We start from the raw sequence: 23,121 nt of genomic DNA, 5'->3' as shown, positions 1-23,121 counted from the left end.
TGACTAGAGTTCTAGCGTCTGTAGGCTGGTTCGGGTTGGAGCAGATGTTACCCACTAGGGAAGGGCCATGGCTAGGCTGCAGGTGGGCTTCAGAGATGGAGCAGGCAGTCTTAAGGTATTCTGGGGTGAGGTCAGGGATGAGCGAACCTAACGACTGGGACAGGTCTTTAGAGAGATGGGTTGAGGAATGTGTTAAGAGTTAGGCCTGTCCCGGGTGGCTCACGCCTGTAATCCCAGCACTTTGGGAGGCCGAGGCGGGAGGATCACTTGAGGTCAAGAGTTCGAGACCAGCCTAGCCAAAATGGCGAGACCTCGTCTCTTAAAAAGAAAAAAATTATGTTGGTGTGGTGGTGCGCATCTGTAGTCCCAGCTACTTGGGAGGCTCAGGTGGGAGGATCACTTGAGCCCAGGAGGTTGAGGCTGCATTGAGCCATGATCACAACACTGCTCTCCAGCCTGGGCGACAGTGAGACTCTGTCTAAAACAAAAAGAAAAACACAGGATATGGTGTTGAAGAGAAAAAGGGAGGGCGAGTGGTGCTGAGGAACTGGGACCTTGTCTAGATGAACCTGGGGCGGGCATACTGGGCTGAGATTATGAAAGGAATGGAAACAAGGCCAAGAACTGGGGCCTGGGCCACTGAAATGTTTTCAGAGGGGTGGGACTTGGAGGGCGGGAGCAGGTCTACTTCTGAGGGAGGGCTCAGGGGCAGGGTCACTGCATCCAGCACGGCATGCGCTCAGGATGGGGCAGGGGTTGGGAGGGCCACTGGAGCAGGTCAAGATCTCAGAGGTGGGTGGGACTGACGTGGACGGGGTGGGGCTTATGGAGATCGCTTTGGGTTAGGGGATCCGGTGGAGGCCTCAAGTTAATGAGCCAGGAGAGAATCCCTGCGTTGGGCTACTTAGCTGTGCGCGGGGCTCCGCTGTCAGGTAAGGAGCCTCGGGCCAGGTTGAGGTTAAGGCTGGCCCAAGGCTTCGAAGCCAGATTAGGGGCTCCAGCCACCTCTCCAGAGCGTGCGAGTCAGTGATTACAAATTGGGATTCCTAGAGCCCCAGAAATATTAGCCGGTTTTGTTGCTTTTGGGGGATGCGGTAAATGGGACGTGAAGGTTTGTCCCCTCTGGCTTCCCCCTAATCTGCCTTCACAGGAGACGCCAACCAACGAGCTGAGCGTCCAGGCCCCCCCCGAGGGGGACACGGACCCGTCAACGCCTCCAGCGCCCCCGACACCTCCCCACCCCGCCACCCCCGGAGATGGGTTTCCCAGCAACGACAGCGGCTTTGGTGAGGACGGGCCCTATGGGGCGGGAGGGGGCGGGAGCCATGGGGCGGACCGGGCGGGGTCTATGGGGTGGGAGGGGCTTGGTCGGGAGGGGCGGGACCAGAGGGCGGGAGTGCCGCAGGTGCCTGCAGCCTGACCGCGGTCTTTCCTTCTGCCGCAGGAGGCAGTTTCGAGTGGGCGGAGGATTTCCCCCTCCTCCCCCCTCCAGGCCCCCCGCTGTGCTTCTCCCGCTTCTCCGTCTCGCCTGCGCTGGAGACCCCGGGGCCACCCGCCCGGGCCCCCGACGCCCGGCCCGCAGGTACCATATCCTCGGCCCTGCCCCCTCCCTCTGCCCATCTCTGTCCCCCTATGTTCCACTGCCAACTTCTTGTGACCATCTTTCAATGTCCCTGCCTCTCTCTTCCCAGTCTCTTCTCTCTCCCCTCTCAGTCAACAGACACCCCACCCAGCTCTGGAACCAGCTCAGACCAGGCGACGTCCATCAGACGGTCGTAGGCAGGCAGGCCGGCCGTCCCCAACCCCCGAGCCTCAGTTTTGCCTTCTGTGGGGATTACCCCCACCCCCGACTCTTGCCCATCTTTGTCCCATCTCTGGGCTCAGACTCCGGCCTGGCACTTGCCGGATCCTGATCCCACCTCCGTTTGGGGAACACGGTGCTCAGGGGCAGACAATGAGAGAGAAACCCAGAGTGCTCAAAGCCGGTTGGTGTGAACCAGAGCAGGGAGGACACAGCTGGGGGTTAGAGAGCAGTCACAGCGGCACCGCTGCTCTCGCGTGGACCCTGCAGTGCCTCACCACAGTTTAACCCATTTAATGTTCATTGCGATCCCATGGGGTGGATTCTAGCCTCGTCCTCATTTTTTTTTTTTTTTTGAGACGGAGTCTCGCTCTGTCGCCCAGGCTGGAGGGAGTGGTGGAATCTACGCTCAGTGCAACCTCTGCCTCCTGGGTTCAAACGATTCTCGTGTCTCAGCCGCCCAAGTAGCTGGGTTCACAGGAGTGCACCACCACGCCCAGCTACTTTTTTTGTATTTTTACTACAGACAGGGTTTCACCATGTTGGCCAGGCTGGTCTCCAACTCCTGACCTGGAATGATCCACCCACCTCGGCCTCCCAAAGTGCTGGGATTACAGGCGTGAGCCACCGGGCCTGGCCAGTCTGGTCCCAATTTTACAAAAGAGAACACTGAGGCACGGAGAGAAGTGAGGAGCTGGGATTCAAACCCACAGTTGCACGGCCTCTGAGTCTGTGCCCTCTCCAGTAGTGAACATTGGTCAGGTTTCTTTCCTGGCGTTTCACATGCGCCATATCGCTAATCCTCGTGGCCACCTTGGGAGAGGGGTCATGCCGCCCCTAGTTTCCAACTTTTAGCGATGCTAAGGCCACTCTCTGGGAGAGGAGGGCACACGGGCAGGTCCCAGCGCAGGACTGGAACGGGACTGGGCTCTCTGCTGCCCTCTGCTGCCGAGCCAGGGAACACCCCCAGGACCCAGGGCTTGTGCCCAGCTCGGCAGGACAGGTGGTGCTCCCCGGTATCAGAGCTAAGGTAGAAGACGCCACTGGAGGGTTTCACTCCTACTTCCCCAATCTTGCCTGAGTCCAGATATTGTCCCTGCCATTTCTTAGCTGTGTGACCTGGGGCAAGTCGCTTTCCCTCTCTGTGCTTCAGTTCCCTCATCTGTAGAGTGGGAATGATAACAGGATCTAACTAATGAGATTGCTGAGGGAATTAAATGGCTTAATCCTCCCGAGTATGCAGCACAGAGCCTGTTCGTGCAGCAGCAGTCTCTAACCATTAGCTATTATTATTATTTAGTTAGTTAGTTAGTATTTTTGAGACGGAGTTTTGCTCGTCGCCCAAGCCGAAGTGCAATGGTGTGATCTCGGCTCATTGCAACCTCCACCTCCCGGGTTCAAGCGATTCTCCTGCCTCAGCCTCCTGAGTAGCTGGAATTACAGGCACCCACCACCACACCTGGCTAACTTTTGTATTTTTAGTAGAGACGGGGTTTCACCATGTTGGACAGGCTGGTCTTGAACTCCAGACCTCAGGCGATCTGCCCGCCTTGGCCTCCCAGCTGGGATTACAGGCATGAGCCACCGTGCCCGGCCCCATTAGCTATTATTATTATTATTAGCTATTACTGCACTTAATTAAGTCAATGTTTTCTGATCATCTTCTGCGTGCAGGCGCCATGCTGGGCACAGGGGATTCAATGTGGAGCAAGACGGGTGAGCCTGCCTGGCCCTCCCCACAGACGCTGACCACACACTGCTATGACAAATGAAGAACTGCAAACTCAGGCTTGCAGAGAAAGCAGATGACAAGAGGAAAGGGCTTTGTTTTCCCCTTAGAAGTGTCATTTAAGGCCAGGCACAGTGGCTTACGCCTGTAAGCCCAGCACTTTGGGAGGCCAAGGCAGGCAGATCACCTGAGGTCAGGAGTTCAAGACCAGCCTGACCAACATGGAGAAACCCTGTCTCTATTAAAAGTACAAAATTAGTTGGGTATGGTAGTGCATGCCTGTAATCCCAGCTACTTGGGAGGGTGAGGCAGGAGAATCGCTTAAACCTGGGAGGTGGAGGTTGCGGTGAGCCGAGATCAAGCCATTGCACTCCAGCCTGGGCAACAAGAGCAAAACTCCATCTCAAAAAAAAAAAGTGTAATTTAACTGGGAACTGGAAGGGTTGGTTGTCATTAACTAGGTGAAGGGGAAGGGGATGGCGTGCTGGCAGAGGGGACAGCTTGCACACAGGGCCTGAGGCAGGAGAGAGCTTGGCCCGCTCAAGGAACAGAAGGACACTGGTGTGGCTTGAGGGTTACTTAGAGTGCATGGAGGGCTGAGGAGAGATGGCAGGGGGTGCACTGAGGAGCTGGGACTTTGTCCTGGGGGTGCCAGGGAGCCACGGACGACTATAAGCAAGGGAGGGAAGTCAATGTTGGGTGTAGGAAGACTGCTCTGGGGTCTCTTGGGGGCAGAAGGGCAAGAGTGGGAGCTGGGAGGCTGGGGAAAGGCTGAGGAGAGGATAGTGAGCCAGGGCCGTGGGAATGGAGAGGTTGGACAGGGCAGAGAGTCAAGGGCAGGTGGGACAGGTCTGGGGGCTGACTCTTCCTTCACTTGGCTGCATCCTCAGGCTTCACTCTGAATGTCACTTCCTCCCTTAGGCCATCATCGCAGGGCCTCTGTGAGGACAGGGTGGGGGTGCATTCCAGGGTATGGGGACACTGCCAAGTGGTGAGTCAGGGCTGAGCTGGCAGGGCTGGCAAGCGAGAATGGCTTCACCTTTAATCACCAGGAGAGGAGACGGAGGGTGCAATTGTGCCAAACCCCAAATCCCTTCGCTCAGTTGACAAATATTCCTGCGGCAGCGTGGGCTGCGAGCTGCTGAGCCTGTCTGGCTCCCAAGACCATGGTGTGGGGGCCTGAGGCGGGTCCTCTCCTCTGCCCTGCTCAATGTGGCTCTGTCCACTTAGCAAACATTTACTGGGTACCAAGAGATGCCACATACCCCAAAGTCTCCATGAAGCATGAAGGTCATGCTTCCCATTAAAAGAGCGAAACTCAAGCTCAGGGACTGGGAGTGAGGGCAGTGACTTGACCCAGGCCTCCCAGGTACGAAGTACAGGGTGGAGCATGAGGGAGCCTGATATGAGGCCCCCGACGAGAGCCTGCACCTCCCGGACCTTAGCTTTCTGGTCTGTACAATGGATGGGGCTTTCATTCTGCTCGCCCAGGGAAGTCAGAGCTAGAGTCATAGGAAAGTTTGGTCGGAGTTCCTGGGGAGAGCTCTTTCCACAGGGAAAAGGTGTGCTTTGTGCCAGACGGGATGCTGGGGACACAGCAGTGACCGCAGCCCCTGTCATTGAGCTTACATTTTATAGGAACAAGCAGACAGGAAGCTTTTCCACAAGGACAGGGTAGGCCAGGCACGGTGGCTCACACCTGTAATTCCAGCACTTTGTGAGACCAAGGCGGGCAGATCATTTGAGGTCAGGAGTTCGAGACCAGCCGGCCAACATGGTGAAACCCTGTCTGTATGAAAAATACAAAAATTAGCCAGGTGGGCTGGGCGCGTGGCTCCCGCTTGTAATCCCAGTACTTTGGGAGCCCGAGGCAGGTGGATCACAAGGTCAGGAGTTCGAGACCAGCTTGGCCAATATGGTGAAACCCCATCTCTCCTAAAAATACAAAAATTAGCTGGGTGTGGTGGCACACCTCTGTAATCTCAGCTACTTGGGAGGCTGAGGCAGGAGAATTGCTTGAACCTGGGAGGTGGAGGTTGCATTGAGCCAAGATCGTGCCACTGTACTCCAGCCTGGGCGACAGAGTAAGACTCTGTCTTAAAAAAAAAAAAAAAAAAAAAAAAAATTGCCGGGTGTGGTGGCAGGCACCTGCAATCCCAGCTACTCAGGAAGCTGAAGCAGGAGAATTGCTTGAATCCAGGAGGCGAAGGTTTCAGCAAGTCAAGATTGCGCCACTGCATGCCAGCCTGGGCAACAGAGTGAGACTCCATCTCAAAACAAACAAGCAAACCCCCCCCCCCAAAAACAAACAAGGACAGGGTCGGCCGGGCTCAGTGGCTCACGCCTGTAATCCTAGCACTTTGGGAGGCTGAGGTGGGTGGATCATGAGGTTGGGAGATTGAGACCATCCTGGCTAACACAGTAAAAACCCGTCTCTACTAAAACTACAAAAAATTAGCCGGGCGTAGTCGTGGGCACCTGTAGTCCCAGCTACTCGGGAAGCTGAGGCAGGAGAATGGCGTGAACCCAGGAGGCAGAGTTTGCAGTGAGCCGAGATCGTGCCACTGCACTCCAGTCTGGGCAACAGAGCAAGACTCCGTCTCAAAATAAAACAAAGCAGCAACAACAACAACAAAACCAAGGACAGGGTCATCCCAGAGTAACAAATGCAAACCAGTCAGAGGGAAATGAGTGAGAAAGATGAGCATGCAGGGGTGACTGCTTGATTCAGTATGGTTGGGGAAGGACTCTGTGGAGGGGACGTTGCAGGTGGGGCCTGAGTCACGTAGGAAGAATGTTCCAGGCAGCGGGAACAGCATGTGCAAAGACCCCCGGGTCGGACCGTGCTGGGAGCACTGGAGGAACAGCAGGAGGCCCAGTGGCTGGAGCAGAGGGGAGAAGAGGGGTAGGTGAGGACAGAGAGGGAACAGAGCAGATCTTTTGGGCCATGGTGGGTGAGGGCTTTGCTTTTCCGCTGAGTGACCTAGAAGCCATGAGGCTGTCCCCCTAGTAATTTCATTTCTCTGTCTCTTCTGTCCATCCTCAGGCCCCGTGGAGAATTGATTCCCCGAAGACCCGACCCCCCTGCACCCTCAGAAGAGGGGTTGAGAATGGAATCCTCTGTGGATGACGGCGCCACTGCCACCACCGCAGACGCCGCCTCTGGGGAGGCCCCCGAGGCTGGGCCCTCCCCCTCCCACTCCCCCACCATGTGCCAAACGGGAGGCCCCGGGGCCCCGCCCCCCAGCCCCCCAGATGGCTCCCCTGACCCCCCTGACCCCCTCGGAGCCAAATGAGGCCGGAATCCCCCCGCCCCTCCATAGAGAGCCGCCTTTCTCGGAACTGAACTGAACTCTTTTGGGCCTGGAGCCCCTTGACACAGCGGAGGCCCCTCCTCACCCACTCCTGGCCCAAGACGGGCCGCAGGCTTCGGGGACCCGGACCCCCCATTTCGCGTCTCCCCTTTCCCTCCCCAGCCCGGTCCCTGGAGGGGCCTCTGGTTCAAACCTTCGCGTGGCATTTTCACATTATTTAAAAAAGACAAAAACAACTTTTTGGAGGAACACGGGGCCTGTGCGTGTTTCGCGAGGTGAGGAGGGGAGGATGCGGGGAGCGAGTGCGACCCTGAGAAGTCCCATCCTCACAGCCTGGCCCACATGGCAGATGGGACATCGGATGCTCAGAGAAGCGGAAACTCCCTCACAGTGGCAGAGGCCCGGCTTCTCTGCTTCTCCAGATCCCTGCTCTGCGCCTGGGGTTTGCATCGCCCAACCTTGGCCGCTGCAGCAGCAGCACTGCTGGCTCAAGAGGCCATAAGGATGAAGCAAGAGAATCGCTCGAACCCAGGAGATGGAGGTTGCAGTGAGCCAAGATCGTGAGACTCCATCTCAAAAAAAAACAAAACAAAAAACAAACAAACAAAAAACCATAAGGAGCCCACTGGGGTTGGGTGGGAAGGTGCAGGCTGCGGTCAGAGCCACGTTTCTGCAAGGTGGCCCGCGGTGGTGGCCAGACGCTATCCCAGGGCCAGGGGCTAGTGGGGCAGGGGCTCAGAAATGACCTGCTCATGCCCACACTGGATCACGATCACATCCCACCCACCTCAGGTCGGCACTGCCTGTTCCTTGAAGTTCAGGGTCTACCTCCCCGCCCAGCGTGGTGCTGCCTCAGTTTACCTGTTTTTCCATGCGACCGCCCACCTCGCTGACATTCTCATCCCTTGTCTTTACCCTAACCGCACCTATCTGTGTGGCTCTCTCTCATTTCCATCCTTCTGGCTCCCTGTCTCACCCTGCCCCAGTTTTGGTCTCCAACTGATCTGGAGTTTTCCTGTCTCCCCATCTGAGTCTCTTGCTCTTGGCCTCCTCCTCCCTGTCTAATTCTATTTCGATGTTTTTGTCTCGAGTTCCTCCCTGCCTCCACATTTTTCTCCTTGTCTGTGTCTCCCTGTCACCTCCTCCTGTCTCGATTATGTCCTTCTGCCTTGTGCTTTTGTCTCTATTTCCTTTTTTTATGAGACGGAGTCTCAGTCTGTTACCCAGGCTGGAGTGCACTGGGGCGATCTTGGCTCACTGCAGTCCTCCTGGGTTCAAGTGATTCTCCTGCCTCAGCCTCCCAAGTAGCTGGAATGACAGGTGCCTGCCTCCAGGCCCAGGTAATTTTTATATTTTTAGTAGAGACGGGGTTACACCATGTTGGCCAGGCTGATCTCGAACTCATGACCTCAAGTGATCTGCCTGCCTTGGCCTCCCAAAGTGTTGGGATTACAGGCGTGAGCCACCACGCCAGGCTGTCTCTATTTCTTGTTCTCAGTTTCTCCTGGATTCTGTTTTGACTCTGTCTTTTTCCCTCTGACTGGGTTTGTCTTTGTGGCTCTGATCTCTTGGCCTTGACCTGTCCCCCATCACCTTGGTACCAGGTTCACTGGTGTATTTGCGGGATGTAGTCTGGATGCGGGAAGAGGGAAGGAGCAAGGGGTGGGAACCCAGCCCCTTCCCTCTGTTAGGGAGGCTGTAGTGTAGACTCTGGCCTCGGAGTTAAGGTGATGGCGGCATTAGGGTCGCATGTGAGTCCTGGGGGATTGGGGAAAGGGAGAGAGAGGATAAGGTTTTAGCTTCTTCCCAATAAGTCCTGCTGGGAGACTTGGTGGTGCTTGAAGTGATCCTGAGACACCTGCCACAGGGGGGGTGGGTGCTGCATGAACCAAGCCAGCGGGGGGAAGGTGAGAGCTGGACTTTCTGGGTCTGAGGGAGGAAGGGCTGGTGACTGGGGGCAGGTCTTCCGGGTCTGAGGGAGGAGGGGCTGGGGGCCTGGACTCCCGGGTCTGAGGGAGGAGGGGCTGGGGGCCTGGACTCCCGGGTCTGAGGGAGGAGGGGCTGGGGGCCTGGACTCCCGGGTCTGAGGGAGGAGGGGCTGGGGGCCTGGACTCCCGGGTCTGAGGGAGGAGGGGATGGGGGCCTGGACTCCCGGGTCTGAGGGAGGAGGGGATGGGGGCCTGGACTCCCGGGTCTCAGGGAGGAGGGGCTGGGGGCCTGGACTCCCGGGTCTCAGGGAGGAGGGGATGGGGGCCTGGACTCCCGGGTCTGAGGGAGGAGGGGATGGGGGTCTGGACTCCCGGGTCTCAGGGAGGAGGAGATGGGGGCCTGGACTCCTGCGTCTGAGGGAGGAAGGGCTGGGGCCTGGACTTCTGGGTCTGAGGGAGGAGGGGCCGGGGTCCCCAACTCCTGGGTCTGAGGGAAGAAGGGGCTGGGCCTGGACTCCTGGGTCTGAGGGAGGAGTGGTTAGTTCTCTAGGGCTGACATAACAAAGTACCTCAAAATTAGTGGCTTAAATCACAAAAACTGATGGTCTCCCAGTGCTGGAGGTCAGAAGTCTGAGATGAGGGTGTCAGCCCTGGCTGCTCCTGAGGCTGTGAGGGAGGATGAGTCCCCGGTCTCTGGCTTCTGAGGGTGTGCCGGCAGCTTTGGTTTTCCTCGGTTTGTAGAGGCGTCACCCCAATCTCTGCCTTCACCTCCACATGGTGTCCTTTCTGTGTGTCTGGGTCTCTGTACAAACTTTTATAAGACACACATCCTATTGGATTAGGGCCCACATGAATGACCTCATCTGAACTAATTATATCTGCAATGACCTTATTTCCTAATCAGATCACATTCTGAGATGCTGGGGGTTAGGATTTTAATATAAAGTTTTTTGTGGGGGTGGGGGAGACACAATTTGACCCGTACTGAGTCCATTTTGTGTTGCTCTGACAGAAGACCTGAGGCTGGGTCTTTATAAAGGAAGAGGTTGATTTGGCTCAGATTCTGATGGCTGGAAGGTTCAAGACTGGGCAGGTGCACTCACTGAGGACCTCCCTCATCCCTGAGGCTGCTGCTGCTTCTGGGGGAGGGCAGAAGGATGCAGCTGTGTGCACAGAAATCACATGGTGCTGAAGGAAACAAGGGAGAGAAAACCAAATTCCCAAATTCCCAAGGGTGAGAACTCACTCACCCCTTAAGGCAGGCATTAATCTATCCATGAGGACTCCACCTCCAAGACCACACAGCTCCTATGAGGCCCCACATCCCAACACCTGCCACACTGGGGCTCGAATCTCAACATGAATTTTAGGACAAACGATATCCAAACCATTGCCACCCGAAAGAAGTGGGCTGAGGCCCGGCGCGGTGGCTCACACCTGTAATCCCAGCACTTTGGGAGGCTGAGACAGATGGATCGCCTGAGGTCAGGAGTTCGAGACCAGCTTGGCCAATATGGTGAAACCCAGTCTCTACTAAAAATACAAAAATTAGCTGGGTACGGTGGCTCACATCTGTAATCCCAGCTACTCGGGAGGCTGAGGCAGGGGAATCGCTTGCACCTGGGAGGTGGAGGTTGCAGTAAGCCGAGATGGCGCCATTGCACTCCAGTCTAGGGCACAAAGTGAGACTCCCTCTCAAAAACAAAACAAAACAAAACAAACAACAACAACAAAAAAAAAACAACTACAAAAAAAAATCAGAAGCGTGCTGGGAGCTTGGGGGTCCTGGGCGAGGAGGGAGCCGGACGCAAAATCCTCAGGTCCCGGGGGAAGATGGACTGTGGGCAATGCTGAAGGTCAGTGTGAAGTGATGCAGCCTGGCTGGAATGTTCCACAGGCATCTCCAGCTTAATTTGGTCAAAACGGAATGCCTGATTTCCCCTTAAATACTCCCTTTCGACCACCTCAGTCATGGCACCGTCATTCACCAGCTGCGGCAGCTCTCAGCAAGTCCTTTTGGCTCCTCTTTCAAGACTCCTAGCGTGGCCCAACGTTCTCCACCTCCACAGCCACGCCATCCTGCACCGCACAGCTTCCTCTCACCTCCCCGCTCGCCTCCAAATTATTCTCCCTGAAGCAGCCAGGGGCCCCTCCTGCAACCTCAATCCAAACACGTCAGGCCCCTGCCTCCTGCCCTTGCACGGCTTCCATCTGCTAAGAATCCAGCCAGAGGCCCTCCTGGGGCGGCCCAGGCCCCACGCGACCGGCCGCCTGCCTCTGCCCTCCCCTTCCGCCGCACTCCCCTCTTCGCCGCGAGCGGGCTCCGCGCCTCTTCCTGCCTCTGCCTGCCACGGAGCCGGCCGCCCTGCATGCAGTTCATCTGGGGAGGCGGCAGGAAAGGGTGACATAGTGGCGGGACCCGCTGTTTACCCTGGGACCTTATCTCCCACGACCTTCTTGGGTCGATGACTCCGTTTCCCTGGCACCTGTGGGAAAGAGAAGTGGGGAATTCTATTTTCTCATTTGGAACTCCGTTTCCCACCAGCCCCCGGGGCCGCGGCGGTCAAAGCCTCCTCTGTACCCTCCACAAAAGTACGGGATCTGACTAAGAAAAAGAAGACAAACGCCGCCACGGAGTCTCGGGAAACTGCGACGCCCGGAAAAACCTCGGGTCTGGGTCACCGTGGCTTTGGCGCCGCACAGCCTGCCGGTAACTGTAGTCCACCTCCCCGCGGAGGGGCGCAGGGTACCCGCACCGCGGGGGCCTTCAGGCCGGCAGGTGCCTGTGGCCAAGGGCGGGACAGGGATCAAAGCCCGAAATTCCGAAGCGCCGCATCCCATCGGAGAGCTCAAAAGCGAACACAGCGGGCAGGAGGGACTACAACTCGCGGCACGCCTCGGGGCCACAGGCGCCTCTCCCACCCGCGTCCTGGTCCCGGGCCCTGCCGGGACTTGTAGTTTGTTAACTAAAGAGCTCCTCAGCTTCAAAGGCGGGCATGGGAGAGTGACATGGGACCTCCCAATCCGCCATCGCACCCTGCTCGGGATCCACGAGCCCTTGTTCTTTGGGGACACCACACATACCCCAACTGGAGGGCAAAAGGTCACAGACCTTAGCCCAGGATTCAGGGGTACCCCACATGCCAAGACGTCACCTTCATAGAGGCGATCCTCGAATTTCTTTGGCTGTCAAGAATCCCAGGAAAGACGTTCAGAACGCAGGTCCTCAGCCCTATCCTTGACACAAAATGTCCCCCAAAGGAGGCTGATCCTTTGAGAACAGACAAGCCTGGCTCTGGCACTGGCCCATAGTCCTGCCCTCTTAGCCCGATCTAAGGCTGCCCAGCCCTTCAGGACATCCCATCAGCAAGGCCCTTGCAGGACATGGGCCACCTCCCCACTCATCCTTCCCTGACCCTCCCTGAGGTGGTCGCATGTTCTTCCAGCTCCAGGTTGTCCTCAAAGCCCTGGCCCAGCTCACAACCTCACCAGCTTCATCTCCTGCCCCTCAAAGACCTCAAGCCCCATGAAAGCAACGATGGGAACTAGCTGATGGCTGTAGCGTAACTGGCTGATGGCTGTCAAGTAACTTCTAGAATGAATGCTAGACCTTGACCCTGAATCCCTGCATTCTAAACTCTGTCCCCGGCCAATTCCAACTCCAGACTCCCACCATATTAACCTTCTCCCTTTACTCCACTCCTGCTGGGCTCGGGGTGAAACCAGAACAGACCCACTGGGACAGCCCAGGCAGCACCCAGAGACAGGTGGGTCCAGGCCCCTGTCCAGGGAAACAGGCTGGCTCCACGGAGCACCTCGACTCTGTCAACCCCAAGAAATGAGGGGGTCAGCAGGCCAAGTGGTTAAATAATTAATAAGATTACCAACAGCGTGTTAATTACAAAGAACAGTGAGGAGCTAGAGGTGGTGAATTTTCCAAACAGGGAACCAGGATCCACAGCCCCAAGGCCCAGGGGTCCGGCCACCCAGGCGGGGCAGCTCCGTAATAAATAATGGAGTTGGGGGCAGGGGGTCAGGGCTGCTCCTGCTTCTTCTTGACTGAAATCCGCTTCTTTCTCGCTGCCAGCATCTCATAGAAGGGGTCCACACTCACAGCCGCCCTGCAGAAGGGGAGGGGTCCCAGGATGAGGGCCAAGGAGTCCAGGCCTCCAGCCCCTCCCCCCTCATACCCAGGAGGAGTCTCAGACCCCTGGCCCCTCCTCCCTCAGACCCAGCAGTGCAGGCCCCTGGCCCCTCCTCCCTTAGACCCAGCAGTGCAGGCACCCAGCCCCTCCTCCCTCACACCCAGGAGTCCAGGCCCCCGGCCCCTCCTCCGTCAGACCCAGGAGTCCAGGCCCCCGGCCCCTCCTCCGTCAGACCCAGGAGTCCAGGCCCCCGGCCCCTCCTCCGTCAGACCCAGGAGTCCAGGCCCCCGGCCCCTCCTTCGTCAGACCCAGGGGTCCAGGCCCCCGGCCCCTCCTCCGTCAGACCCAGGTGTCCAGGCCCCTGCCCCTCCTCCATCAGACCCAGGAGTCCAGGCCCCAGCCCCTCCTCCATCAGACCCAGGAATCCAAGCTCACTGGATGGACTTGATCCACTCGTCCTTCTCCTCCTGCGTGGGGGCCGAGATCCGGTACACCATGTGGTTTCCCTCCACCACTCGGCCGTCCGCCTCAGTTTTGCAGGCTTTGATGAGCTGCCCCTTGTTGTTGGGGATGTAAAGTTCAAAGCAGTTCTGGGGACGAGAGAGGAAGGGTGCAGGTAAGAACCAGCCCTGGGCAGAGGAGGCCCCGCCCTGGCAGGAAGGTGTACAGAGAGGGTCTTACCGGTTTCCGGGGGTCGTCCACCTCTCGGATGCTCAGATTCTCCAGGGGGATGATTCCTCGGGGCTCCTTGTCCTGAAGAAGCAAGGTGGACAGAACTCAGACTTCCAAGTCCTCACCCCACCCCACCTCCCTCAGCCCCAGGAGTCCAGGCTCCCAGCCACTCCGCCCAGGACCCCAGAGCCCGGGTCGGGTCACGCTCACCGTGGTGTACTCAAAGTAGTACAGGCAGTTGTCTGTGAGGATAAACCAGCGCCGCTTCCACGTCTTCACCCGGCCCCCTGAAAGGGAAGGGGTGGGAGGGGGCCTGGGCTCAACAGGGGGACAGGGCCTCTGGGAGATGGGAGGGGCGTGAGAAGCAGAGCAAGAGCGGTAGAGGTGGGGCTCCTGGGGCCTAGACAAAGCCGCTGCGTTGGGGGAGACAGACAAGCAGGGCCAGGCATGTTGGGGCTCCAGGAATCGTCCACCCCCAGCTTGGGGCTCCACATTTTCTGAGTCTGTCAGTCCCAGCCCAGGAGCCTGAGCCCCCAGCCCCCTCCTCCTGTGGGCAGGAGGCCAGGGCGCCAGGGCAGCCCCCTCCCCTCGTCTAGTGATGGGAGACAAAGACAGGTCGTGTACCTACCTCCTGGGGCAGACAGCGAGAAAGCAGGCAGGACCAGGTGCAGGAGAAGGGAAGGCAGGAGAATGGAGCACCCCCAAGAGCCGCAGGCGACAGAAACAGGGTGGGCACAGGGAGGGATGCGCAGGGGCGGGACAGAGAGGCAAACACAGGAGAGAGAGAAAGACGCAGAGAGGAGGGGAGGGAGAGAGAGGGAAGAAAACCAGTTACATCCACGAGGGGGGGGATGGCCGGGGCTCCTCCCTCCCAGAGAGGCCAAGGGCCATGAGCCCCGGGTGGCAGCCTTGAAAACCCCTTGCTTCGGTACAGGGCCCCAGCCTACCCCCTAGGGTCTGTCCTAGGCCAGGAGCGTCCTCCCTTGACATGGTAAAAGTGCCTCTGCCCTGGAGGAGGCCCCCACAGGACAGAAGGCAAAACCCCCAGCCCTTGGTCTGAGGTGGGTGTGGGGGCCCATCTCAGCTCCTGCACAAACTGGCTGTGTGACTTCAGGGCACTCTCTTGGACTCTCTGGACTCCAGCCTGGAGACTCACTCGGGCCTACACCTTCCTGTGGCAAAATGACCTGCTGCTGGCTTCCTTGTGGGCCCAGAGTTAAACAATGACAGTAAGAATGGCTTTTATCAGGCATGGAGTAGCAACCACCATCACCAATCTCCACTCCTGTATTTCCATCTTTTAAGGAAGGGGTCCCTCTAACTGGCACAAAGGGAACAGAGGCCCTTTGGTCAGAGATGTCCCTGGGGCTGGGCAGCCTTAGGTGGGGCTCAGAACCAAACTGAGGCGTGAGCCTCAATTTCCTCATCTGGGAAATGGGAAAGTTACTGCTCACAGGAGCAGTTTTTGTTTTGTTTTGTTTTTTTGAGACTGTCTCGCTCTGTCGTCCACGCTGGATTTGCAATGGTGTGATCTCGGCTCACTGCAAGCTCCACCTCCTGGGTTCAAGCAATTCTTGTGCCTCAGCCTCCCAAGTAGCTGGGATTACAGGTGCCTGCCACCACACCCGGCTAATTTTTCTATTTTTAGTAGAGACGGGGTTTCACCATGTTGGCCAGGCTGGTCTCAAACTCCTGACCTCAAGTGATCTGCCTGCCTCAGCCTCCCAAAGTGCTGGGATTACAGGCCTGAGCCACCGTGCCTGGCCTGACAGCAGTTTTGAGGGAAGCAGTTCCTCGTGATGCTGGCGCCTTCCTGCTTCTCTTTCTGGCCCGCTCACTGCCAGGGGCACCTCGAGGACTCTCAATTTCCCCCAGCAGTCTGCCTCCCTTGGATCGAATGCAGGGATCTGGACTGGGGTGCTGGCTGGACAGTGATTTGCATGTTTTATTTTTATTTTATAGAGACGGGGTCTCGCTCTGTTGCCCAGGCTGGACTGCAGTGGCACAATCACGACTCACTGAAGCCTCGACCACTTGAGCTCAAACAATCCTCCTACATCACCATGCCTGGCTAATTTTTTTATTTTTTGTAGAGATGGGGGGTATCATTATATTACCCAGGTTGGTCTCAAACTCCTGACCTCTAACAATCCTCCTGCCTTGTCCTCCCAAAGTGCTGAAATTACAGGGGCGGGCCCCTGTGCCCTGCCTGACTTGTGTATTTTATATTTACCAGGAAACCCTGGCATCTGTTGAGGTGGTGATGCCCTGGTTTAAGAGCACAGTTCCACATGGGGAGGCCCCCAAGACTCAGAGGCCAAAGCTGCCCTGTCCAACCTCCTTCCAAGAAGCCTGACCTTGACTCCCTTCACTGAGCTGAAAGCTTCCTGTGGGCTCTCCTGCTGCCGTGGGAAGCCTCCACTGCTGTGCTGGACTGTAACTGCCCAGATGTGTCTCTCTGGAGCAGCTGTGCACCGTGTCTCCATTATAAACCACATCTAACACGCAGGTGGCACCTACTGTTACCAGGCACGGCTCCAGGCCAGCAGCTCTCAACCTTGACTATGCATTGGGAGCACCCGAGGAGCTTAAACAATGACTGATGGCCCTTCTGCTCCTGAGAGCCTGACTTCAGGAGTCTATGGCCCAGCCACTGGAGTTTTCGAGGTGCCCAGGCAAATCTCATGTACAGCCAGGGCTGAGAACCACTCCAGTCCTTGTGCTAACCCCTCATCATGCTACGATCCTGTCTGATCCATGCTAACCGACCTTGAATGTGCCAGTGCCACGTGTTATGACGAAGACTCCCCCCTCCATCTCTGCTGGGTTTCCCGACTCATCTGCACCAGCCCTGGCTATTCCCTCCACAGCTGGAAGCCAGAATCTGGGACAGGTTTCCTGGCCTGTTTGGCTCTTTTCTGCCTGTGGGTGGTGTTTCGGGAAGGATGGCACCTGGATCAGCAAGTGCTCTGGGCCTGATGCCTTGGAGTGCGGGGTCAGTCCTGCCTGGGACCCTGGGAGTTCTTGCCAAGGGGAATAGATTCCAGGGGTTTGGCTCCCTCAGGCTGGGTTAACGCAGTGGAAAGAAGCCTGAGTGAACTCTTCTCCCAAGAAAGGACAATGTCAGCTGCCTCTCTGCCTCCTCAGCCCAGCTCAGGGCCTGGCACAGAAGGGCTCCATCAACATTTGTGGGTCAAGAGAAGGGGTTGGGAAGTACTTACTACAGGCCAGGCCCAGCACACAGGCCTGATTTTATTTTCAGCCCCATTTTTTGGGTGTGGAAAACTGAGGTTCAGAGAGGTCGAATCATTTGCCTCAGTTCAGGCAGCAGGTTTGTGCGGAAGCTGAGTCCAGGGCCCAGGCCCACAAATGTCCTCCTGCGGAGGGACCAGCGGGGTCGGGAGGGCACGTACCCAGCTTCAGGAGCCAGCCCTCCCGGTCCGGGTTGAAGAAGGTGTGGGTCAGGTCATTCCCGTCATCCTCAGGAATCTTGAAGGGCTCATTTCGGATGCTGTCGTACAGGTTCTGAGGAGTAAAGGCTGCATTAGCCATTCGAGCCCCCTGGGGCCCCCCAGGGTTACTCAGGGTGGGGGGCAGCGAGACCAGGGATGGGATGACTCATAGTGGGGAAGAGAGAGGGGTAGTGGGGAGGAGAGGGAAGTGAAAGGCAGAGAAGTGGAGGGAGGCTGAGGTGGCGGAGGAAAGAAGAGATGCCCTGGTGATAGGTGGAGGAGCTGGCTACGTCCTCAGAGAAACAGACAGATGGGGAATGAGGCCAATCGAGGGCCGGAAAGCGCAACAGCCAGAGACAGAGAAGACAGACAGGCCAAAATTGTCAGGGCCAAAGCCTGAGAGAGACAGTCAAGAAGAGAAGCACCCAGAGAGAGAGAAAAAGATCACACACGAGTTGGCATGATCGCACCATCTTGGGGGTGAGGGCAGACAGCTTGGGCACTAGGAGACCACAGGTGGGGCGGGGGTGTCTGTGGCAGGAAGAGGGGCAGGGCTGAGGGGCAGGGAAGGGGGGCTGACCCTGAGCAGCTCCTCAGGCAGGTCCCCACCCTCGTTGATGCCCCGGTTCATGGCCACAAAGCGCTCCAGGCCCGGCTTGTCCCGGACATTGGGATTGTGGAGACTGGTGTTGAGCATGATGACGGCGAAGGACAGCACATAGCACGTGTCTGCACCGGACAGGGCAGGTGGTGACGACCCAGGCATGTCAGTCCCCAGTGCCCCCGTTCCCCAGGACCCAGGATTCCCAGCTCCCAGCCCCCTCCCTCCCTCAGACCTAGGAGTCTGGGCCCCAGTCTCCTCTTTCCCAGGACCCAGGATTTGGGGCCCGCACCTGTGGACTGGAAAACCCCAGGGTTGCACAGGCAGTATCGCTGGGCGAAGGCCTCCATCATCCGGTCAATTTTCTGGGCCTCTCCGGGTAGGCGAAAGCTCCATAGAAACTGCCTGGGTTGGGGAGGGGCCAGGAATGGATGCCAGGGCTGGTGGGAGCCTGTCCCCACTCTCAGTCCCTGTGTTAGGAACTGGTCCACGAGGAATCCCGACCTTCCGGCCTCAGCAGTTGTTTCAGGTATGGTCACATGATCCAATCTCACCAATGGGCATTGGCCACGGGAGTGTTGTGAATCCGTACAGAAATAGCCTCTTTCTGCTAAGTTTGCTAGACAGGTCTGGGGGTTGGTTGAGGCTTGTTATCAGGTAAGCGGGTCTGCAGAGAGCAATGCTGACACAGTGGCAAATACAAGAGGCAAAGAAAGTCGACTTTCTGACCACCATTTGAGCTCCTGGATATAGCCATACCTGAAGGAGGCCATAACCCTGAACTTTTATGGTGCAGGACACACTCAGTTCCCTAGTTTTTGTTTCTGTTTTGCTTGTTTCTGTTTTTTTCTTGAGTAAGGTTTGTCACTTGTAACTAGGAAGGCCCTGACAGGTACATTCCTGGCATTCCAAACCCCTCCCCCTCACTCACCTGAGGGCCTGCACCAGATTGAGGTCGGTGAACTCATGCAGATCCACAAAAGCATGGAGCACTGCCAGGTTCAGCTCTTCCCTGGAAGGATGGGACAAAGACACATACAGTTTGGAAAGGATGGGGCAGGAATGGACAGAGGGCAATGCCCTGGGGAAGTCGTGCCCCCTCTACTGCACCACAGCTGCCCACTGCCGAGGGTGAAGTTTCCTGCTGGACTCCCACACAGGCCTGCCCCCAGGGTGGGGGATGCTCAGAACACACTCTTGGGAGGAATATCTGGCTTGGGAACCCTGCTTAGGCCAGACCTTTGTACAGTTGCGAGAAATGCCGCAAACATGTATGCTACCTACTGTCACCTCTCTCAAATGATCCCCACGCTCCCCAAGTATCCAGACACAGCCCCCACATCCCCCAGACATCCAGAGATGCTTCCCAAGCACCCCAGATCTCTATAAATCCCTGATTCCCAGACGTCCACAGATGGCCTCCAATCATCTGATGTCCAGTCCTGTGCACCCTAGGCTTCCAAATGACCCCCACAACTCCTAAGCTCCCACAAGGGCCCAGCGGTCCCCACAGCTCCCAGATGGCCACCCAGTGCCTATGCACAGCCATGGTCTACCCACGGTTCTCAAGCTCCCATGATCCTTGAGAGATGTTCTCTACCCTTCTCAGACATAAATGGATGCTTCCCCACAACCGCCAGGTAATTCCAGAAGGCCCCACATCCCCAGATGCTCTCGGTTGGCCGCAGGCTCCCCTAGCCCATGTCAGTCCATTCTGTCACAGTCCAGTCAGAAGGCTGATCTGCCAGGGCCCCTCTGCGGGGAGGCTGCAGGGCTGTTCCACCTGTGAGCTGCCAGTGTGAGGGCAGGAGCTGGGCCTGGGGGGTGGGAGGGAGGGGCCCCACAGGAGCTGAGTGGTGACCGTACCTCTCCCCCAGGTAGTCCCCGATGGCTGTCTTGTTCAGCCCCTCGCCCTTGTACAGGAAGCGGGCGATCTCCTCGGGTGTGTTCTGCAGCAGTTCATTCTCCACCAAGAACTGGATCCCCTGGTGAGTGGGGACAAGGTCTCAGTGCTGAGGGCCAGAAAGCCACCCCACTCACCTCCCTGGGAACCTCAGCATCCAGACCTACCCCCACCCTCAACAGACCAGGGCCAGGTTTCATTTTCAGCTTTCTCACGGGTCTTAAATAGCATTCTTCCCAACTCATGGCCTTTGCACTTCATGGCCTACCCTCTCTGCCTTTGCCTGGTTAATTCCAGCACCAACAACAGGGTCTGGCAAGGCACAGGTGCTCAGTACATTTTCTCTTTTTTCTGAGACCTGGTCTCGCTCTATTGCACAGACTGGAGTGCAGTGGCGTGATCACAGCTCATTGCAGCTTCGAACTGCTGGGCTCAAGGGATCCTCTCACTTCGGCCTCCTCAGAAGCTGGGACTATAGGCATGCCCCAACACACCTGGCTAATTTATTTATTTATATTTTTTCTAGAGATGAGTTATCACTATGCTGCCCAGGCTGGTCTCAAAGTCCTGGCTTCAAGCAATCCTCCCTCCTCGGCCTCTCAAAGCACTGGGATTACAGGCATAAGCCACCGAACCCAGCCAATCAATGTTTGTTGAATGACTGAACAGAATTCCAATTGCTTCAGGAAAGAATAACGTGACAACCTGTTAGCAGACGCAGTCCTTCAAGGGCTGTGAACTCGAAGCCCTGGCTAGACTGGAGGTTTCTCTCACTCTCTGTGCTACGAAGACCTCTCTACTACTGCTTTATCTCACTGTGAACTGTGGTACCGCTGTCCAAGGGCTCTCTGAGTACAAGGCAGCATCTAATTCTTCTTTGGGTCCCCAGCATTGCCCTACACAGGATCAGACTCTTGAGAGGCCTCAGAAAATGGGTGTTAAATGAGTATGTGAACAGGCCGGGCACGGTGGCTCATGCCTGTAATCCCAACACTTTGGGAGGCTGAGGCGGGCGGATCACCTGACGTCAGGAGTTTGGAAGCAGCCTGGCCAACATGGTGAAACCCCATCTGTACTAAAAATACAAAAATTAGCTGGGCATGGTGGTGGGAGCCTGTAAGCCCAGCTACTTGGGAGGCTGAGGCAGGAGAATCGCAGGAGGCGGAGGTTAGTGAGCCAAGATCACATCGCTGCACTCCAGCCTGGGTGATAGAGCAAGACTCTGTCACACACACACACACACACACACACACACAAAAAGAGTAGGTGAACAAAAGCCTTTCCTCCACCTGGTGAACACCTACTCATCCTTCAAACCCGACCTGAATGTCTCCTCCTCAAGGAAGCCCTCCCTGACTCCACCAGCCTGCCTCCTCCAGAGGTCCACTACCCTGATACCTTCCTCCGTCACGGCACCTTTGCGGGAGGGAGGTCAACTCTCCTTTGTGCATGTCACTTTGTCCACAGCCCCTACAAGACTTGAGCTCATCTTGGGACCAGAAATGCGCCCATACAAGTAGAAAGTGGAAGACGACCTTCCAGGCAGGGGACAAAACAGTCAGGAGGGCTGGAACACTTGGTCAGTGTTCAGTGTTCAGAAAACAAATGGACAGCCAGTATCTGAATCCAGAGATTAGGACCAAGTCTGTCCACCTAGAATAGACCCGGCACCATCACGCTTCTTGAACCCGGAGGTGCCAGAAGCCCCTGCCTGGATGTTTGCCCAGCTGATCCCAGTCCTGTGGCCCCAAGCACCTTCTTGGGGTCCATGTTGAACTTCTTCCTGCCCATTGCCATCTTCCGGTTCCGTTGCAAGGTCTTACTGCAGGAGCAGAGAGCAGGGTTGGGGGTGGAGGGTCAATGCCTGGGCATCCCTGGCCTCAGCCAACCCCACGCCCCCTAGGTCATCCGCCCCAGCCCTCACCTGCCCTCATTGGCCTCCAGCCCCTCCACCTCGCTCATGGCTTCACTGAGCTCCTCCCGCAGGCGCTGAATCTCCACCAGCAGCTCCTGCTTCCGCCGCCGGATGTTCTCCAGCTCCATCCGCTCCTCCGGAGTCAGGTCTGGGGGTTCTAGGGATCGGGGTCAAGGTTTAAAAGTCAGTGCTAGGGGCCGTGAGCCTGAATTCCTGCAATCTGGGGGCAGACAGAGCTGGGAGAGGATGTGTAACGGGCTTCCTATGTCTGCACAGAAGAATGGGCTGGGGGCCTGGATTCCTCCCTGCAGAGGAGAAAGAGCTGGGGCTCTAAACTCTTGAGTCCTGGGGGACAAGGGGAATTGGGTCCTGGATTCCTGAGTCTGAGGGAGAAGGGAAATGGGTGCCTGAGCTCTTAGGTCTGAGGGAAGAAAGGGCTGGGGGCCTCGGCTTCTAGGTCCATTACTTGGAAGGGGACTGAGGCCTTGGTTTTCTGACTCCATTACTGGCGAGGTAGCTGGGGACCTGGTTATCCGGACTACTGGGTCCATGAAAAGTCACTACAGCCGGGGGAACTGATGACAGCTCAGGAGAGTTGGGAAGGTGGGGCGGGACATCGAAGGCCCCCGCCCCCCAAGATTTCTCCCCTCCCCGCAACCCAAGCGCCCCTCCCCGGCCCCGGCAGGCGCTGGGCTCGCTCGCCCCTCCAGCGGGAATGGTTCCGCCCCGGCCTCGCCTCCACCACTCCATCCCGCCCCTCCCGCCGCCACCGGAAACAGGCTCAGCCCAAACAATGGCCTGGAACGCCCGGCTTTCGGGCCCCGCCGGAAGCCCGTCCAGCGCCCAACAAAAGCGGCGCGACAAGTCTACGACTGAGCCGAACGCTTCTGGGCGCCGCGCGCCAGGGGGAAACGTTCGCGGGGGAACGTTCAGGAGAAAACGCTCCAGCAACTCCCAGCCGACCCCGCCCCTCCCCGACCTACCATAGACGCCGTCCTCCATGGCGGCTAGGAAGGCCCGCGGGGAGTCCGGGGCGGTCCCGCCAGTCGGGCCTGGATCCGCGTTGGCCCGCGGGCTCGGGTGAGCCCGCTCAAACGCCCCGGGAGCCACCGCCGCCTCCTCAGCGCCAGTCCTCAGCGCTGAAAAGACTCTCCCTTCGTCGCCCAACCGCCCCTTCAGTAGGGACCGCCCCTCTTTTTGACACTGTCCAATCCACAGTGGGCGCTTTCGTCCTCCCCGCCCTCGCCACCAAAGGATCGTTCTCCAGGGCCAACAGCCGTACAAAAAGCGGGTGTAGGTATGTCCGGCCAGAGGTAGACGGCCCGCGGGGCCAATCGGAGTGCAGGCAGGGCAGCAGGCCCCGCCTCCGAAACAACAGAAAGCACTTGACAGGCTTGCTCTCCAATGAGAAGCCCCGGAAAAGTGTCGCGCGGAGGCGGAGCCACGCGGTACAGCCACCTCTGCGCCTGCTCAAAGGCCCGGGACACTTGGAGTCTAGGTGAACCGAGCCCCGCCTCCGATAATACGTTGTTAGGGGGCGGTACTTTGTTAGTCTTGTTGCTAGGAGGCGGGGCTAGAACTGGCTTGTTTCCGTAAACCACACCTCCTAGCAGGCCATGCTGGCTTCTGACCGCAAAGGTTGCCATGCAACCGGGAGCGGC

At 57.5% G+C, this 23,121-nt stretch overlaps 2 protein-coding genes across 5 annotated transcripts in view; one reads left to right on the top strand and one right to left on the bottom strand.

The window, feature by feature from the left end:
* LMTK3 (lemur tyrosine kinase 3) overlaps window positions 1-7,093 on the top strand; it is a 28,293-nt gene extending 21,200 nt beyond the window's left edge. For all 3 annotated transcript variants that reach the window (XM_034946506.4, XM_034946504.4, XM_034946503.4), the window contains exons 14-16: window positions 1,151-1,286; window positions 1,445-1,582; window positions 6,577-7,093. In XM_034946506.4, coding sequence (XP_034802397.1) covers window positions 1,151-1,286; window positions 1,445-1,582; window positions 6,577-6,593 — 291 coding nt within the window. In that variant the 3' untranslated portion in view covers window positions 6,594-7,093. The remainder of the gene's footprint in view (window positions 1-1,150; window positions 1,287-1,444; window positions 1,583-6,576) is intronic.
* Window positions 7,094-12,627: 5,534 nt separating this feature from the next.
* On the bottom strand, window positions 12,628-23,014 carry CYTH2 (cytohesin 2). Of its 2 annotated transcripts, none has more exons than XM_014342767.3 (12): window positions 22,444-23,014; window positions 21,470-21,617; window positions 21,301-21,367; window positions 19,509-19,627; window positions 18,574-18,654; window positions 17,935-18,047; window positions 17,622-17,770; window positions 17,003-17,114; window positions 13,800-13,876; window positions 13,599-13,670; window positions 13,353-13,507; window positions 12,628-12,893 (listed from the first exon to the last, which is right to left on the bottom strand). In XM_014342767.3, the coding sequence occupies exons 1-12, from the start codon at window positions 22,460-22,462 to the stop codon at window positions 12,806-12,808; spliced, it is 1,200 nt and encodes a 399-aa protein (XP_014198253.2). In that variant the 5' UTR covers window positions 22,463-23,014; the 3' UTR covers window positions 12,628-12,805. The 2 variants fall into 2 exon arrangements, with proteins under 2 accessions (XP_014198253.2, XP_034801670.1); XM_034945779.3 differs by lacking the exon at window positions 22,444-23,014 and adding an exon at window positions 21,927-22,073.
* Window positions 23,015-23,121: the final 107 nt, after the last annotated feature.

Source organism: Pan paniscus, chromosome 20 (assembly GCF_029289425.2).
Source record: "Pan paniscus chromosome 20, NHGRI_mPanPan1-v2.0_pri, whole genome shotgun sequence".
NCBI lineage: Eukaryota > Metazoa > Chordata > Mammalia > Primates > Hominidae > Pan > Pan paniscus.
Note: the sequence above shows the minus strand (reverse complement) of the source record. Positions and strands in the feature narration are given on the sequence as shown.

Excerpts from the sequence above, each read along its gene's own strand:
- CYTH2 (XM_034945779.3), bottom strand. The coding sequence starts at position 22,011 with ATGGACCCAGTAGTCCGGATAACCAGGTCCCCAGCTACCTCGCCAGTA. Across the intron at positions 13,877-17,002 it reads GGGCTGGCTCCTGAAGCTGG|GGGGCCGGGTGAAGACGTGG; the intron begins GTACGTGCCCTC and ends CTTCCCTTTCAG. Across the intron at positions 12,894-13,352 it reads GAGTGGATCAAGTCCATCCA|GGCGGCTGTGAGTGTGGACC; the intron begins GTGAGCTTGGAT and ends CCCCTTCTGCAG.